Source organism: Erythrolamprus reginae, chromosome Z, assembly GCF_031021105.1.
Source record: "Erythrolamprus reginae isolate rEryReg1 chromosome Z, rEryReg1.hap1, whole genome shotgun sequence".
Lineage (NCBI taxonomy): Eukaryota > Metazoa > Chordata > Lepidosauria > Squamata > Dipsadidae > Erythrolamprus > Erythrolamprus reginae.
Window position 1 is genome coordinate 21,149,121 of NC_091963.1, and position 16,762 is coordinate 21,165,882.

At 39.6% G+C, this 16,762-nt stretch overlaps 1 protein-coding gene across 5 annotated transcripts in view; it reads right to left on the minus strand.

The window, feature by feature from the left end:
• The window catches only part of CCDC7 (coiled-coil domain containing 7), a 243,752-nt gene that overhangs the window by 132,828 nt on the left and 94,162 nt on the right, over positions 1–16,762 (minus strand). For all 5 annotated transcript variants that reach the window (XM_070726680.1, XM_070726682.1, XM_070726683.1 and 2 more), the window contains 9 exons: positions 15,747–15,848; positions 14,750–14,851; positions 13,054–13,173; positions 11,437–11,532; positions 10,656–10,775; positions 6,265–6,390; positions 4,255–4,383; positions 3,770–3,895; positions 3,432–3,560 (listed from right to left, as the gene is read on the minus strand). In XM_070726680.1, the coding sequence (XP_070582781.1) occupies positions 3,432–3,560; positions 3,770–3,895; positions 4,255–4,383; positions 6,265–6,390; positions 10,656–10,775; positions 11,437–11,532; positions 13,054–13,173; positions 14,750–14,851; positions 15,747–15,848 (1,050 nt within the window). The remainder of the gene's footprint in view (positions 1–3,431; positions 3,561–3,769; positions 3,896–4,254; positions 4,384–6,264; positions 6,391–10,655; positions 10,776–11,436; positions 11,533–13,053; positions 13,174–14,749; positions 14,852–15,746; positions 15,849–16,762) is intronic.

Below are 16,762 nucleotides of genomic sequence, written 5' to 3' on the forward strand. Positions count from 1 at the left end.
AAAAGAAGATCTTATTGTTGTTTAACATCGTCTACAAAAAACATCTATTATAAGACACTACATAAAAACACATCTAAAAGTTTATAAGGATATATATAAAAATTCTTAATTTGTATATTAAATCAAACTAAGATAAAGAAGATAAGAGAAAAAGAAATTACATTTATATTATAGAGAGTCACAATCTAATACGCTTTTACTATTAAGTTCAAATTTTCAAAGTAATATAACAACAAGCTTATCTCTTTTTCTTTTTATCCCACCAAGTATATACCTTCTGCCAGATATCATAAAATTCTGAGTCTTCTTGATTATTTAACCGTCTCATCATTATATCGAGCTCGGCGCATTCTAAGACTTTCTGAAGTATTTCTGCTTCTTTTGGAGTCTCCGTTTCTTTCCATTTTTGAGCAAAAACTATCCTAGCTGCTACTAATATATGAACTATTAAGTAAATATATGTCTTTTTTATATTTGTTATTTGATATACCTAATAAAAGAAATTCTGGTGTTTTCTTGATTTCTTGCTGTGTTATTTCTCTTAACCATTTTTCTATTAAATTCCAGTATTTTTCTATTAAATTCCAGTATTCTTTTGCTTTTGAGCATGTCCACCAAGTGTGATAATAAGTACCTATTTCTGTTTTGCACTTCCAACAGTTAGGTGACTTAGTTTGAAACATTTTTGAAATTCTATTTGGTGGCATGTTATATGTCCATACCCTCTCCCAAGTATTTAAATCTATCTCTTTGTTTAAGTTTCTGCACCAGCTAATCATATTGTCTTTTAGTATCCATTCTATATTTTTACAGTTAATTAAAAATTTATATGTTTCCCCAATCAATTTTCCTTGGTTTGTTGTTAATAGCCTACCTAAAATATTATTAGCTTTTCTAAGTATATATGTTGTTTTATCTTTGTGGAACCTGGACTTAATCTGTGCATATTGCCACCAATTTATAACAATACCTGCTTCCGACAGTTCCTGGTTTGTTTTTAAATTCCACTGATTATCCTCCCTATATTTCCATATTTTATCTTCTTGTATTAAGTTTGGGGGACTTATAGCTTCAATCGGGGATATCCATTCTGGAAAAACTAAAAAATGATCTTTTTTATATCATTCCAGACTTCTATAAAGCCCTATCTGAATAGGGATTATCTCCTCACAGTCACTCATGCCTTGTCACCTCACGACTCAAATATTGCAATCCGGTCTACATGAGGCTACCCTTAAAGAGCGTTCGGAGATTACAATTGATCCAGAATGAAGCCGTGCGAGCTATTATGGGTGTGCCAAAGGATACTCACATAACTCCAACTCTCCATGAGCTGCACTGGATTCCTATTGGTCTCCCGATACAATTTAAAATTTGGTTATCACTTATAAAGCCCTACATGGCCTAACACCAGATTATCTTTGTTTTCTGCCCGATATTTCCCAGCGGCCAATCAGAACCCACATGGGTGGCCTTCTCCAAATGCCGTTGGCCAGACAATGATGACTGGTGGGGCCATGGGGGAGATCCTTCTCTGTGGTGGCTCTGGCTTATTAGAATCAGCTTCCCCTGGACTTCCGCACAGTCCCCACTTTCCTGGACTCCCGAAAGGCCTTAAAAACATGACTTTGTCAGAAGGCCTGGGGCCATTGAGCCACAGTACCCTGCTCTGGCCTAGAACTGATGAATACTTTTTTTAGTGAATGGGGTTTTATTGTTATTATGGTTTTATTATGTACGCCATCCAGAATCCATTTTGGAGTTGGGGTATTTAGCTAGCTATATATATGTTCTGCCGGGCTCTCTGGTAGAAGCCTCCTGAAAATTCACGGGTACAAATTTCAGACACACACACATTTGAAAATTCAAAACAATGTCCTTTATCACAAAATTCAAAAGAAACAAAGCATCCTTTTTGTATTACAAAGAGCACTCTTCCCCAAAACAACCTTGTAGGCTGTACAAGTCCCTTAATCAGTCCTTAAGTACTTAGCTAGTAGCTGTGAAGAAACGTCACAACCCTCCTTCTTCCCACGAAGTGAAACACACACACACTTTACTCTGCTTTGGTGTCAAAGGCGCGAAAAATCCACAATGTTCAGAAACAGCGAGGTATGATCCTGAAGAACTGCGATCAGATAATCTTCCACAACAGCCAAACTATCACACTGCTATTTATAGCAGCAACTCTAATTACTGGAGACCCACCCAAACACAGGTGGCCTCTCTTATCTACTGTAATATTTCCTCAATTGGTCTCTTTGATGCATAGGTCTGCGCCTGCGTGGGTCTAACACTTCGTCATCTGAATCGACCAAAGATAATGGTGATTGGCTTCCTGGGCTCTGTGCCAAGCCCCCCTCTTCCAAGTCACCCCCACCTTCTTCTTCGTCCAAGGACACTGCACTCCCTGACTCTGCCGGCAACAAAACAGGCCTAGGACACGTTGACGTTTCCCTGGCCTCCACCTCCACATTCTCTGGGGCAGGAGCTGGGCCAGAGCCAACAACAACAATATATATGTACCAAAATAATCAATATTATTATTATCTAGATTTCAAAAACATAATTAACTTGTATCTCATATTTATTTATTTATTTATTAATTATTTAGATTTGTATGCCACCCCTCTCCGTGAACTCGGGGCGGCTCACAACAGGCATAAACAAATCGTACAAATCCAAATAGATTCAAATAAATTTAAATATTTAAAAAAGTTTTTAAAAGAACCCCGATATACTAACAAGCACACACAGAAACATACCATACATAAATTGTACGTGCCCGGGGGAGATGTTTCAGTTCCCCCATGCCTGACGACAAAGGTGGGTTTTAAGAACTTTACGGAAGGCAGGGAGAGTAGGGGCAGTTCTAATCTCCGGGGGGAGTTGGTTCCAGAGAGTCGGGGCCGCCACAGAGAAGGCTCTTCCCCTGGGGCCCGCCAACCGACATTGTTTAGTTGACGGGACCCGGAGAAGGCCCACCCTGTGGGACCTAATCGGTCGCTGGTGTCACTTCCCAAGTGGAATGAATCTTTTCTTCCCAAAACCTCCATCCACTCACAGATGATTAAACATTTTCATACATCTCAAACTGAATATTAAAATTTTTAAGATTTTGGAAGGATATTGCTTCTACCCATAATATCAGGATTATAATCCAACTTGATTATGGGATCATAATGCTGTTATACTGAGAATGCCAGCAGAACTGAGGATATCTCCCTATGCATCTTTCCCCTCACCTTAATATAATACATACACCAGAAATAAAGCTGTAAAGTTCAGATTTGAATTCAAATGAAAAATTCCCTGATCCAAACTCAGATTTCTATGATGCCAATATAATCACTATTTTGAAGTTGAAAATGTTTCCTGATAAAGCATTAAACCCATCTTTCATTAAATATATTATTCCATAGCTTAAATACCAGTGATATCAACGGGTTGAATAGTTGCAAGTTCCTGAACTTCTTCTAGCTCTCTCCAGTTAGACTCCAACGTTTGAAGTAACTGTCCTTTCTTTTCTGATAGTTTATGTAAATCGTACAATTCTTTTTCTGAAAAGAGAAATTTTCTTAACATAATTTTGAGTATTATTTTCTTATTTCTCTTAAACTGCTTGTAAAAACAAAGAAAACTCCTTGTCTATGCTTACTATGAATATGAGAAGGCCATTTTAAGATGAATATGCTTAATTTGAGTATCTAAGGCACTTATGATGCAGAAATGGCTTGACTATTTCTAAAAATTTTACTTCTCTACCTACCAGAAGGTTGTATAAATGTAGTTCTTTCTGCAGGTCGATGACATATATCTTGTATGCCATGTAGTGTTGCCCCCAGATCTATCGTCAAATGATTTCTTTGCTCAATTAATTCCTGTATCCTATCCTCTATAAAAAATCCATAATAAAATATTACTTAACATAAAAATAATCGTGATATGTTGCACATATTATCTTTAATACTGTCTCCATTATTAGTTTGTGTCCAGAATTTTTGATGTCACTTCCAACTGGAATAAATTCACATCTCACCAGTTCACAAGATTAAAAAGAACATTTCCTATAGTAGAGAATGGATATTAACTTTATTAAATGGTTTTGGCAGAATGGGGTTTCTACCTATATTCTCAGGGATGTAACTCATTTTATTAAAGGATTTTAAAAGTGGCATACTAAGAATGCCAGTATAATTGATTCCAAATATATATTTGTATTTAAGTATTTTTAAAAACACATAGCACACATACCATTCACACTGCTAGAGTCGGCAGCTGCAAGTTCTTGAATTTCTTGTAGCTCTTTCTGATTAGCTTCCAGTGATTCCAGTAATTGTTGCTTCAGTTCGGATAATTCATGCAATTCCTCTAATTCCTTTTCTGCAAACAGCAGAACTGGCTTTAATAAGAAGTACTGTACTAGGACATTTATTTTAAGATTCTGGCCTTGCCGCAATGATTTTCGGATTTAATATAATTGTTTTTCCCTACCCCTTTTTCCCCTCCAAATGTGTAGGAAAGAAAAAAAATTACTTTCTTCTCAGATTTATATTTTGAAAAAATGATCACACAAGTTCTTTTCCATTTCTCTGTGAACTAAAGCTAAAATATAAATAAGTATTTTGCTGGTACTAGGCAGGACTGAAATCAACAGTTTAAAAATAAATATTGCACAGCAAAGGAAAACAAAGGAAGTGTTTTCCTGTTCAATCTGACTCTACGACATGGTGTGCATTTCTCTTTCTTAGCCAAGGGAGCAAGTATTGTCGAAACTCATTATCTGTGCTCATGTGGCCAGCATGGTTATAAGCTAAAGGTGTTACCTTCCCACCAAAATGGTATCTATTAATCTACTCACATTTGCATGCTTTCAAAGTGCTAGATGAGCAGAAGCTAGGGCAAGAATGAGAACCAACTCCATTGCATAGTGCTCGTGTCTCAAACCCGGGCTGTCAGTTGACTAGCTCAGTGTATTTAACTGCTGAACCATCAAATTCAACAATTAAGGATTGATTGATTGATTGATTGATTGATTGATTGTATCGTAAAAAAATAGTAACTGAAGCTTGTTCTTAAAGGCAGATCATCTTATAACTTGATCTCTCAGTAAACAGAGACTGCCTAAAGCATCAGAATGACTGTCTACCAAATTAAAGTTTATCTATCAAAGTAAACAGCCCTGCTTACATTTTTCTGGTGAGGGACTATCCCGAAATATAACAGAATAACAGAGTTGGAAGGGACTGTGGTGGTTTTATTGTCCAACCCCTGCTCAAGCAGTAAATCTTACATAATTTCAGACAAATGGTTTTTTTAATCTCTGCATTTGCATGGTAGAAAAGTAAGTTATCAAATACCACCATATTTTTAATGAAAAAATATATTTGCGACAGTGATTCCTTTTTAAACTGTAAATATTACTTGTAGTTTACAGACTGTGAGGAATTTTTAAAATGGTTCACTAGAATGCCAATATCAATATTTATTTGAGTTGATAGTTATGATCGTTGTTTTCAAAAATGGCAATCAAATATTAACATAAAAAATGTCACTACAACAAAATTATTTCTAGTTATGTAAATATATTCCCAATAAAACTATCAATTTTTAAACAAAAAAATAATTGAATATATCCAGAGATTCAAGATAGCAAAATACAATTCCAAAATATAGAATTGAGCATCAGCGCAACCCAAAAGTATGCAGGGTTTTAGAATCTAGTTGATTTAATTTGATATTTTGAAGATTAGTATTCCTTTAATCCTAATTCAACTGTATGAAGGGTTAATTTTGGTTTTAAAAGGGTAGCAAGAAAAGTAAAGTGGCACTGAAATACATTAAGTGCAAACTGTGACAACTCAAGTAGAATAAGTACATTCCAAATCAGAACAACTGATTATAGCAATCTTAGGATCTGTCTATAGCACATTCAAAATGTTTTTTAAAAGTATTTTTAAGAGAAGAGGGCAATTTCTTTGGTTAAATGTGCAGAAGTTGCAGTTCCAAAGTATCCAAACTATCATCATTCCAAATATGGCATAAACCTTTGTTGTACAGTTGAGCACTATGAAAATTTCTATTTTCAAACTTGAAAGGATTTCTAATTAAGAAAATGTAAATTACCGGTAGTTGAATATATTTATTTCCATGAATATATTAATTTTTGAAAATACAATTTTAAAGGTATATTTGTGAATTTTTCATTGTCCTCAGCAAGAAATCTAATGGCAAAATCTGTTCGTGTATATGTGCTACACTCACCTTCAAATCTGCTTTCAATTGTAAGTCCTGGAGCGTAAGACCATGCTCTTTGGATACTCTGCAGATTTTGCTCTAGATGCTCAGCCACATCATTTCTTAATTCAGTTAATTCTTTTATTTTTAAATCTGTGAAAACAGATACTTTCTTCTACATTTTGCGTTCATTGTGTTGGAAAATATTAATTTTGAATTAGATAACAATAGAATTGTCATTTGTTTAAAGATACATTACCCGAATGCTATAAAATAAAGATACAGCTGGATCTTAATTAACACTGGCAATTCTGCCACTAAGTGAAGCAGTCGTTATGAGGCAAATCACATGATTACAACTGTACTCTCTGGCTTGGAAGAGACAAGGTACCTCAGTTCCATAGTTTCATTTTTTCTTTGCATCCTAATTTCTCCCCCCTTTAGAACAGTCATCACCAACCAGTGGTCCATGAGAACATTTTGGTGATCCACAATGCACCCGGATGGAGGAACTGCTCCGGGATAAACCAATGGGTCAGTCCTGTGACTACAACTCTGGAATATGGGACTGACCAGGCATCTTGTAGTGAGGCTGAAAATTTTGATTTTGTCCAATACACAATGAGGGTTTTAGTGGGTATACACATAGTAAAATTTCGTTTCATTTCATTTATTAGATTTGTATGCCACCCCTCTCCGCAGACTCGAGGTTATAAAATATATCTAAGAAAGAATAGAAGAGAAGTTATAGGAATAGAACATATCAATGAAAGAATAGTAGAAGAGATATAGGAATAGAAGAAATGTATAGGAGATATAGGAGAGCAATAGGACAGGGGACGGAAGGCACTCTAGTGCACTTGTACTCGCCCCTTACTGAGGAATCTGGATAGGTCAACAGTGGATAATCCAAGGGTAAAGTGTTGGGGGGTTTGGGGATGACACTATGGAGTCCTGTAATGAGTTCCACGCTTCGACAACTCGGTTACTGAAGTCATATTTTTTACAGTCAAGTTTGGAGAGGTTAATATTAAGTTTAAATCTGTTGTGTGCTCTTGTGTTGTTGTGATTGAAGCTGAAGTAGTCGCCGACAGGCAGGACGTTGCGCCATATGATCTGGTGGGCAATACTTAGATCTTGTTTAAGGCGTCTTAGTTCATTGTGTATTGGACAAAATCAATCAATCAATCAATAAAATCTCCACCATAGACGTTGGTATGTGTGCAACATGTAACTTTGCAGGTGGTGTAATATGCAAGGAGTAGTGCAGCCTGAACCTTGCCAGCTAGAATGAAATAATGATGCTGTTGCAGAAAGGAGGGCAGCAGAGCAGGTGGGCCAAAACAAAGGGTGTCAGTAACCCATGGCTCTTTTGTCCACCTGCTGTGGCTCCCTGTGGGCTGAACCCACCAGTGGGTGGCCCAGCCCTTTGCCCTCCCTTTCCAGTGACTCCTCACCTGGCCAGAGAAAATAAAGGTGGGCGATGGGAGACTCACTCCATGTTTCAAAGCGGGAGAGAAGTACCCCTGCATTTGCTTCATCTCTTGCTTGGTCTCACAGATGCTTCTTCTGGCCCTTTATGGCGCTGCATGCACCTCAGTCATTCAGGAAGATGTGTGACTTCCTCTCCACCCTAAGACAGCAGACATTTATCTCTGCTGCTGCTGTTGGCGCTTCCATGGCCTGCCCACTGCTCTCACAGCACCTTGCACAGCAGAGTTAAATTTAGCGCACTTCACAAGAGGGGAGACGATATCTCCTCCTCCTCCTGGAGTCCACTACAACATGAAGCATCAGCTGTGGCCAAGTTGGGAGAATGTCTCGGGATGGAGAGCAGGTCATGCGTCTCCCCAAGTGAATGACATGCGTCCATCATCTACAAAGGCCAAAGCACCACCGGTGAGATCCAGAGAGCACCTGAGAGAGAGAGGGAGAAAAAAAGAGAGATACGCAGAGAGAAAAAATGAGACAGAGACAAAGAGAGATGAGAGGGAGAGAAAGGGACAGAGAGAGATGAGACAGAGGAAAATGAGACAGAGATAAAGAGAGAGAGAGAGAGGAAAGGACAGAGAGAGAAAGAAAAGGTGTGTGTGTTTGTGCGTGAGAGAGAGTGAAAGAGAGGAGAAGGGTGAAGGAGAGATATGAAGGAGAGGGAGGGAGAGAAAGAGAAACAGAGGGAGGGGAGAGACAGAAAGAGGGAGAGATAGAGATGAGACAGAGAAAGAGGAAGAGAGAAAACATGCTAGATTCATATTAATGGTCCACAGGATTTAAAATTATGGCTTTAGTGATCCCTGAGGTCCAAAAGGTTGGTGATCCCTGCTTTTGACAGCTTCTTATTTTGTATATATATATATATAAAGCAATAAAGTCATGTTGCAGTGGCATCCAGGGCTAGGAACTACAGGTATTTTACACAAAAGGTTTCTGGTACTCTCTTGAAATTACTTTCACTGCAATCTCTCTGCCAGAAAATAAGTAATTGCCTTCTATAAACAATCTCTCCTTTATTTGTTTATCGTATGACATACTCACATCATATTTCAGTAAAAAGGATATACAGTCATATACCTAAGTTGCAAAAATAATTTTAATTCATTTGTTGCAGCAAGAAAATCAATAAAATCTCAATTCCTCACTATGTGTTGAATACCTCATTTTTCATCCTCATAATTATGATTATCTTATTTATGGTAGTTGCAGTGTCACAAACACCTGGAGCCATGAAAATAAGATATTCAATTAATTCTAGTAATCCTAGTGACCTCATCAAACAGAAACAACAACATAGTATTTGAATTTTGCATATACAATCCTAATATTCTCAGCATTAAAATGGTTATGCCTGCATCTCATTTGTCACTTACAACCATTGGCCACTATTCATGATGTCTGAATATTCCCTCCCTTTTCTCTGCAGTACAGCTGGATTATACTTTCCCTGCTTGAATCTGTGATGGCAAAATGAACTTTCATTGGTCTCTTCCAAACTTCTCAAATATTTGGCATGCTGGAAAGAATATGATCTATCTCACAAAGGGGGTCAGGGGTGGTGGAATCAGCCTTAGTACTTCTGATTATACAGTGATACCCCATCTTACAAACGCCTCATCTTACAAACTTTTTGAGATACAAACCTGGGGTTTAAAATTTTTTTGCCTCTTCTTACAAACTATTTTCACCTTACAAACCCACCGCCGCCGCTGGGATGCCCCGCCTCCGGACTTCCATTGCCAGCGAAGCACCTGTTTTTGCACTGCTGGGATTCCCCTGAGGCTCCCCTCCATGGGAAACCCCGCCTCTGGATTTCCGTGTTTTTATGATGCTGCAGGGGAATCCCAGCAGGGGAATCCCAGCAGTGCAAAAACAGGTGCTTCGCTGGCAACGGAAGTCCGGAGGTGGGGTTTCCCCGCAAAGGGAGCCTCAGTGAAATCGCAGCATTGCAAAAACACAGAGGTCCGGAAGTGGGGTTTCGAGGACTTCGGTGTTTTTGCGATGCTGATATTTCACTGATGCTCCCTTCACTTGGGAAACCCCACCTCCGGATTTCCGTTGCCAGTGAAGTGCTTGTTTTTGCGATGCTGGGATTCCCCTGCTGGGATTCCCAGCATCACAAAAACACAGAAGTCCGGAGGTGGGGTTTCCTATGGAGGGGAACCTCAGAGAAATCCCAGCAGTGCAAAAACGGGCGCTTCGGCTGGCAAAAGGGGTAAATTTTGGGCTTACACGCATTAATCGCTTTTCCATTGATTGCTATGGGAAACATTGTTTCATCTTACAAACTTTTCACCTTAAGAACCTCATCCCGGAACCAATTAAGTTTGTAAGACAAGGTATCACTGTACTTGAGTGCTTGCTATGGAATTAATGGAAAACACTAAGAATAAAATGTTAAATTTATATTTAGCAACAAAGAAATGACGGGAGACTAATATAGATCTATTTAGTTCTTGTGAGCTAGCCATTCCCTTTGGGATTCGAAACTGATCTACTTACATATTGGGTAGATATAGTAACCTCTCTAAGCCATGGACTTTGCCAGCTTTGCCAGCTATACCAGGTGAGAGATTGCTTCTTTCCCTGGTGAGACCATTCTATCGGGTTAATCTGGTCCATCCAAATATGGGATGGAGCACACTTATTCCTTTTGCTTCTTTGTTGGTAAATATAAATTCAACAGAAAAATAGTTTGTCACAAAAGTGATTGCCTGCAAAGGCTCTCGGATTGGGGGCGGAATGCGAAAGCGAAAGCAGTATGTTCCATCCCATATTTGGGTGGACCAGACTATCTTAACAGACTGGTCTCACCAGGGGGGAAGCAGCCATGCTGACATCACTTCATCTATAATTTGCACTTCATATCCTGGTTTTCATTTCTACTGGTCTTACATTTATAATTATTCTTATACTGTACTTACCAGTAATAATGTTTGGTTGGGTAGCTGCAAGAGCCTCAACTGCTTCTAACTCCTTTAAATTTGATTTCAAAACTGTAAGGAAAGATAGGTTCTGTTTTGCCAGTTTATTAATCTTCTTTTCTGCAAAATGAGAAATACTGTACTTTAAAAGTCTGAAGAGGAAAATGTAATATGTTACTGTTTAATTCTATGCTACTAATCATCTGTTTTAAAAATAACATTATTACTGAAAATAATAATGAGAGCGAGCCGGGGTGGTGCAGCAGGTAGAGTGCTGTACTGCAGACCACTGAAGTTGACTGTAGATCTGTAGGTCAGCAGTTCAAATCTCATCACTGGCTCAAGGTTGACTCACCTTCCTTCCTTCCAAGGTGGGTAAAATGAGGATCCAGATTGTGGGGGCAATATGCTGGCTCTGTTAAAAAGTGCTATTGCTAACATATTGTAAGCACCCTAAGTCTAAGGAGATGGGCGACATAAAAATTGAATAAATAAATTGAATAAATAAAAGAAAAGAGAAAAAGAGACACTGTATTTTTTTGATCTATCCAGATTTTGTAATTAGGCTGATTATTATTTCCTTCTTTTATTCTTTCCCCACCTTTTTTGGAACTTGGGGACCATATTAATTCTTTTCTAGTCCATTTCTTTTCCTCACTGCTTTATTTGCAAAAAGAGCTGGTGTATTAGATCACAACAGATTCCTGTTAAAAGTTTGCCTGTAAGAACCTATCACAATTTATTTTTTTTATTTATCACTTATTTTCTTGTGCTGAAGTACCTTCAAAGAATCTAGCACTTTCAAGTTCTTGTTGATTTGCCTCCAGATTATCAACTAATAGTGCCCTTTGTTTTTCCAGTTCTTTTACTCTGTTCTCTATAAAAAGAAAAAAACATAGATTAAATAATTAAATGTTGTGAAGCTTTTAATATGAAAATTAAGTAAAAAACATTAAATTGAGTACCATATTTCTATAAACAATGTCTACAGTCACTCATCAATTTCATCATATATTAGTTTCTTGTGTTTGTGCCTCTTTCAACTTTTTCCCACCAAGCCTTCAATTCTCAAACCAGGCTCTTTTTACTTTACAGCTGGCAGCACCAAATCTACAGACCGCAAATTGAGTCCAACTGTTATTCTTGGCCTTTGACTGCCAACCTGGGATTTATTCAAAGCCATTGCAGACCCATCAATTTTGTAATTAAAGTTTTCTATTAAAACCTATAAGTTGAAGAGCATTTTTTCCAAAGGCTTCCCATAAATCTTTATCACCAATCATTATGGCAATGAGTCCAGCACCACCCCAGAGTTCTTGGGATATGTGATTGCTACCCCTCTGACTGATTTGTTTAACCAATCCCTTTTAACAGGAGATATTCCTGGTGATTGGAGAATGGCCAGTGTTGTGCCTATCCACAAGAAGGGCAGTAGAGAAGAAGCTAATAACTACAGGCCAATTAGCTTGACATCAGTTATAGTTAAAATGATGGATAAATCAGCACAGGCAGTAGGGAAAGCAAGTAGAATGCTTGGCTGCATAGCTAGAGGTATAACAAGCAGGAAGATGGAGATTGTGATTCTGCTATATAGAGCGCGGGTGAGACCACATTTGGAATAGTGTGTTCAGTTCTGGAGGCCTCACCTACAAAAAGTTATTGATAAAATCGAACAGGTCCAAAGACGGGCTACAAGAATGGTGGAAGGTCTTAAGCATAAAACGTATCAGGAAAGACTTAATGTACTCAATCTGTATAGTCTGGAGGACAGAAGGGAAAGGGGGGACATGATCCAAGCATTTAAATATATTAAAGGGTTAAATAAGGTTGAGAAGAGAAGTGTTTTTAATAGGAAAGTGAACACAAGAACAAGGGGGCACAATCTGAGGTTAGTTGGGGGAAAGATAAGAAGTAACATGAAAAAATATTATTTTACTGAAATAGTAGTAGATGCTTGGAACAAACTTTCAGCAGACGTGTTTGGTAAATCCACAGTAACTGAATTTAAACATGCCTGGGATAAACATATATCCATCCTAAGATAAAATACAGGAAACTGTATAAGGGCAAACTAGATGGACCATGAGGTCTTTTTCTGCTGTCAATCTTCTATGTTTTCTATTATCTCTGATATACCCAGGATTACCCAACCTCATCTTAATAATGAAACATTTTCTTAAGATTTTAATTAGAAACTTTTGATTTCCCTAAATATCATTGACTATTGACTTCCCGAAACAACTCAATATTGTTTCAAATTTAGTCTACGCTGCCAGATGGACCTAGAAAACAAAGCATGATTAAGATTAGAAGACAAGTCAAGGTATATCCACTACGTTTCTGTGAAAAATAATTTAGACCATTTCCCATTTATCCAAAAAGTCTTTTTGGCACTTACCATTAATTTCTGATGGCTGGAAAGATGCAAGTGCCCGGGCCTGTTCCAAATCTTTCATATTTAATTCCACATTTGCACGTAGCTGGATTCTTTCTTCTGAAAGCTTCCTAATTTCTGTTTCTAAAAATAAACATGAAATAGAACTGCCTATAAAACTTCCTATCCTGCCAAAAATGCCAATTATTTTATATACAAAATACATCCTCTACTGATGAATCAGAACTCTCTTAATTTCTGAAGCACTATGTTTGTGGTATTAATGTTTTTATCTTATTCTGTATAGCTGTAATGCAGCGTTTCCCAACCGGTGTGCCGCGGCACACTAGTGTGCCGCGAGACACGGCCAGGTGTGCCGCGACAGCTCCAGCTGGGCGGGGCGCTGCCGGTGCCTCCGACCTCCCGGCTCCTGCCCGATGCCGCGGTTTCTGGCGCTCTCCTGCTGCGCCCCAAAGAAGGAAGGCAGGAAGAAGGAGAGCTTCATTCTTCACGCCTTTTTCCCGCCTTCCCTGGCGTTGGCGGCAAGTGTCCTTTGGGGCCAGGCGGGAGGGCACTGGCAGCGGAAACAGGCTGCCGGCTGCAGCGGCCCCGGGCACCGTTCCCTGTAGGCTGCGCACGCCAACACACCCCAAAATGCCCCCCCACGCACCCTTTTCCAGGGGCGCGCAGGGAGCCGCGGCCGCCCGCCCGCCTGCCCGATTTCCCTCCGCGCGGCTGGGGACGCGGATCCACCGCCCTCGCCATCCCGATCTCCCTCCACCCGGGTGGGGAGGTGGATTCGCCGCCCCCGCCAGCCCGATTTCCCTCCAGTGGCTGATCTCCCTCCGTGTGGGGGGGGCAACGAACCGACGACCGGGGGCTGTCCGTCCATGTTGGGTGGTGCAGGGCAGGCACAGGCAGCCCCAGAGGAGAACAAGGGAGGGAGAGAAAGGAAAGAGAGAGAAAGGGAGGGAGAGAAAATTGAATGAAGGAGGGAGAGAAAGAAAGAGTAAGAAGTAGAAAGGATAGAGAAAAAGGAAGAGAAAGGGAGGGGGAGAAAGGAAAGAGGGAGGGAGGGGGGAGAGAAAGAAGATATGAAGGAGGGAGAAAAAGAAAGAGATAGAAAGGAAAGAGGGAGAGAAAGGAATGAGAGAGAAAGGGAGGGAGAGAAAGGGAATGAAAGAGGGAGAAGGGGTGAGAGATAGAAAGGATAGACAGAAAGAGAGAGAAAGGAAAGAGAGAAAGGGAGGGAGAGGAAGGAAAGAGATGAGAGAGGAAGGAGGAGACAGAAAGAGAGGAAGGAAGGGAGAAAGAAAGAGGGATGGAGAGAGAAAGGAAGGAAGAGAGAGAAAGAGGGAGGGAGAGAGAAATAGAGCGAAAGGGAGGAAGAGAGATTTTTTTTGTCCAAACTTTTTTTAGCGCCCCCCCCCCCAAAAAAAAATGTTCCCCAGGATTTTGAAAATATGAAAAATGTGCCGTGGCTCCAAAAAGGTTGGGAAACACTGCTGTAATGTACCATATATTTTTTCTTTTTATACACATTTTTTATACTATCAACGTTTTCTTACTTTTAATTCTTGTTTATTTATTGTGTTTATGCTGCACACTGCCAGGGTCAGAGTCTGAATAGAACATCTCTATATAAATTAAATATAAATAGCATTTATGTTAATAATGATTTAAATACTATATAACTATATCTACATGATTTGATACCCACCAATATTTTCAATTTTTCTAACTTGTTGATAATCGTTTAAGTGTGAGTCTAAGATTGAAAGCAAGACATTTCTTTCTTCTGCCAGATCATTTCTTTCTTCCTCTGTTTTAAAAAAAAGAAACTTATTTAATAGCAATAGTATTTAGACTTATATACCGTTCCACAGTGTTTTATAGCCCTTTCTAAGAGGTTTACAGATAGTAAGCATATTGCCTCCAACAATCTGGGTCCTTATTTTACTGACCTTAGAAGGATGAATGGCTGAGTCAACCTTGAGCCTACTGAGATTCAATCTGCCAAACTGCTGGCAGCCAGCGATCAGCAGAAGTAGTTTGCAGTTACTGCACTCTAACCACAGCACCACCAAGGCTCTTAGTATGTATTCTTTCTACTGCAGTATTGTTTATGTAAAAATGGCTACTTATCAAGAGAAATATCTATAAAATCATCTCAGAAAATAGGTTCATTTGCTGAACATGGAAATTAGGATAAGACATTTGTCTCCTACTTGGAAGTTTGAGAGTTCAATGCTAGACAGCTGGCAGCCAGTGTTTAGCAGAAGTAGCTTGCAGTACAGCATTCTAACCACTGTACCACCGAGGCTCTATAACAGTGGTTCTCAACCTGGGGGTCGGGACCTCTTTGGGGGTCGAATGACCTTTTCACAGGGAAAGACCATGGAAAAAGACAAATTTTCCATAGTGTTAGGAACTAAAGCTTCTATTTTGGTGCCTTGGAACATATTTTTAAAATCCGATCAGGTGTTTACAGTGGGGGCGTCCCTCTGACCTTCCTGCTAATCAGCTTAAAGCTCTGTTGGGGGAACTGGCGCTAGACTTATGGTTGGGGGGTCACCACAACATGAAGAACTATATTAAGGGGTCGCGGCATTAGAACGGTTGCTCTATAATCTAACAAATGATGCTAAGGAACATTGTTATAACAATAGGATACTCTATATTAAGGATCTTATTTTAATATTTATCTTAGTTTCTACCTGAAAGATCAGCTTTAGGAGGCTGCTGTTGCAATAAAAGTTCAACAACCGATACCAAATTTGCAAGCAAAGTTCTTTTTTTTTCATCTTCCTCTTTGTCACCTATATGCATTGAAAAAAATGAGATATAATTAATACAAAATAGGGTATTTCCCCCTTTCCCACTAGATGATCTATGAAAGAAGCTTATTAAGTAATTTTCTGTTGGTCCTAGAATTCACTGGGCCAAAGCTGCATTGCAGGAGGTGCAGCCTATTTTACCAGACATGGTGCATGCTTTTTGTCCCTCAAAGCTCTGGGTTTCGGGGCAGCTTGGAATGAACATATAATATGGGGTCTAAACTGTATCATGTCTATATGGAAATGTGGCCCCTGAAGAGCTTAAATCTTAGGAAATGCCTAGAATATCAATTGCAAAAGGCAAAGGGATAAAGCCAACCATGTGTACGTGGGAGCCAGCAACGGGCCACCATTCCTGGCACCACCACAATGCAGGATTCAGCTTCTGTGCATGTGCAGAAATCAATGTGCAGAAGCAAAAAAGCCAAAAACAGTGAAAATCTGGTAAGTTATGCCCACCGCCTGTCTGGCCCATTTGCCCACCTGCCACCTGCCCTGCCATGTGTGGCGGCTCCGCCGTGAGTAGCCAGCTGCTCCTCCACCCACCGCCTTTCGCTCCGATGTTTGCGCAACGGCTTCTCCCTTGCCGCACTTAGAAGATGGCATGCAGCACAGGCTCCAGCCATGCAGCCTGCTGTGTTCTCTCCCATGCCACAGGCAAAAAGCCTTCTCTGTGGCGGCCCCGGCCCTCTGGAACCAACTCCCCCCAGAGATTAGAACTGCCCCCACCCTCCTTGCCTTTCGTAAACAACTTAAAACCCACCTCTGCCGCCAGGCATGGGGGAATTGAGATCCTCTTTTCCCCCTAGGCCTTTACAATTCTATGCATGGTATGTATGTATGTATGTTTGGTTTTTATATTAATGGATTTTTAATCATTTCTAATACCAAATTAC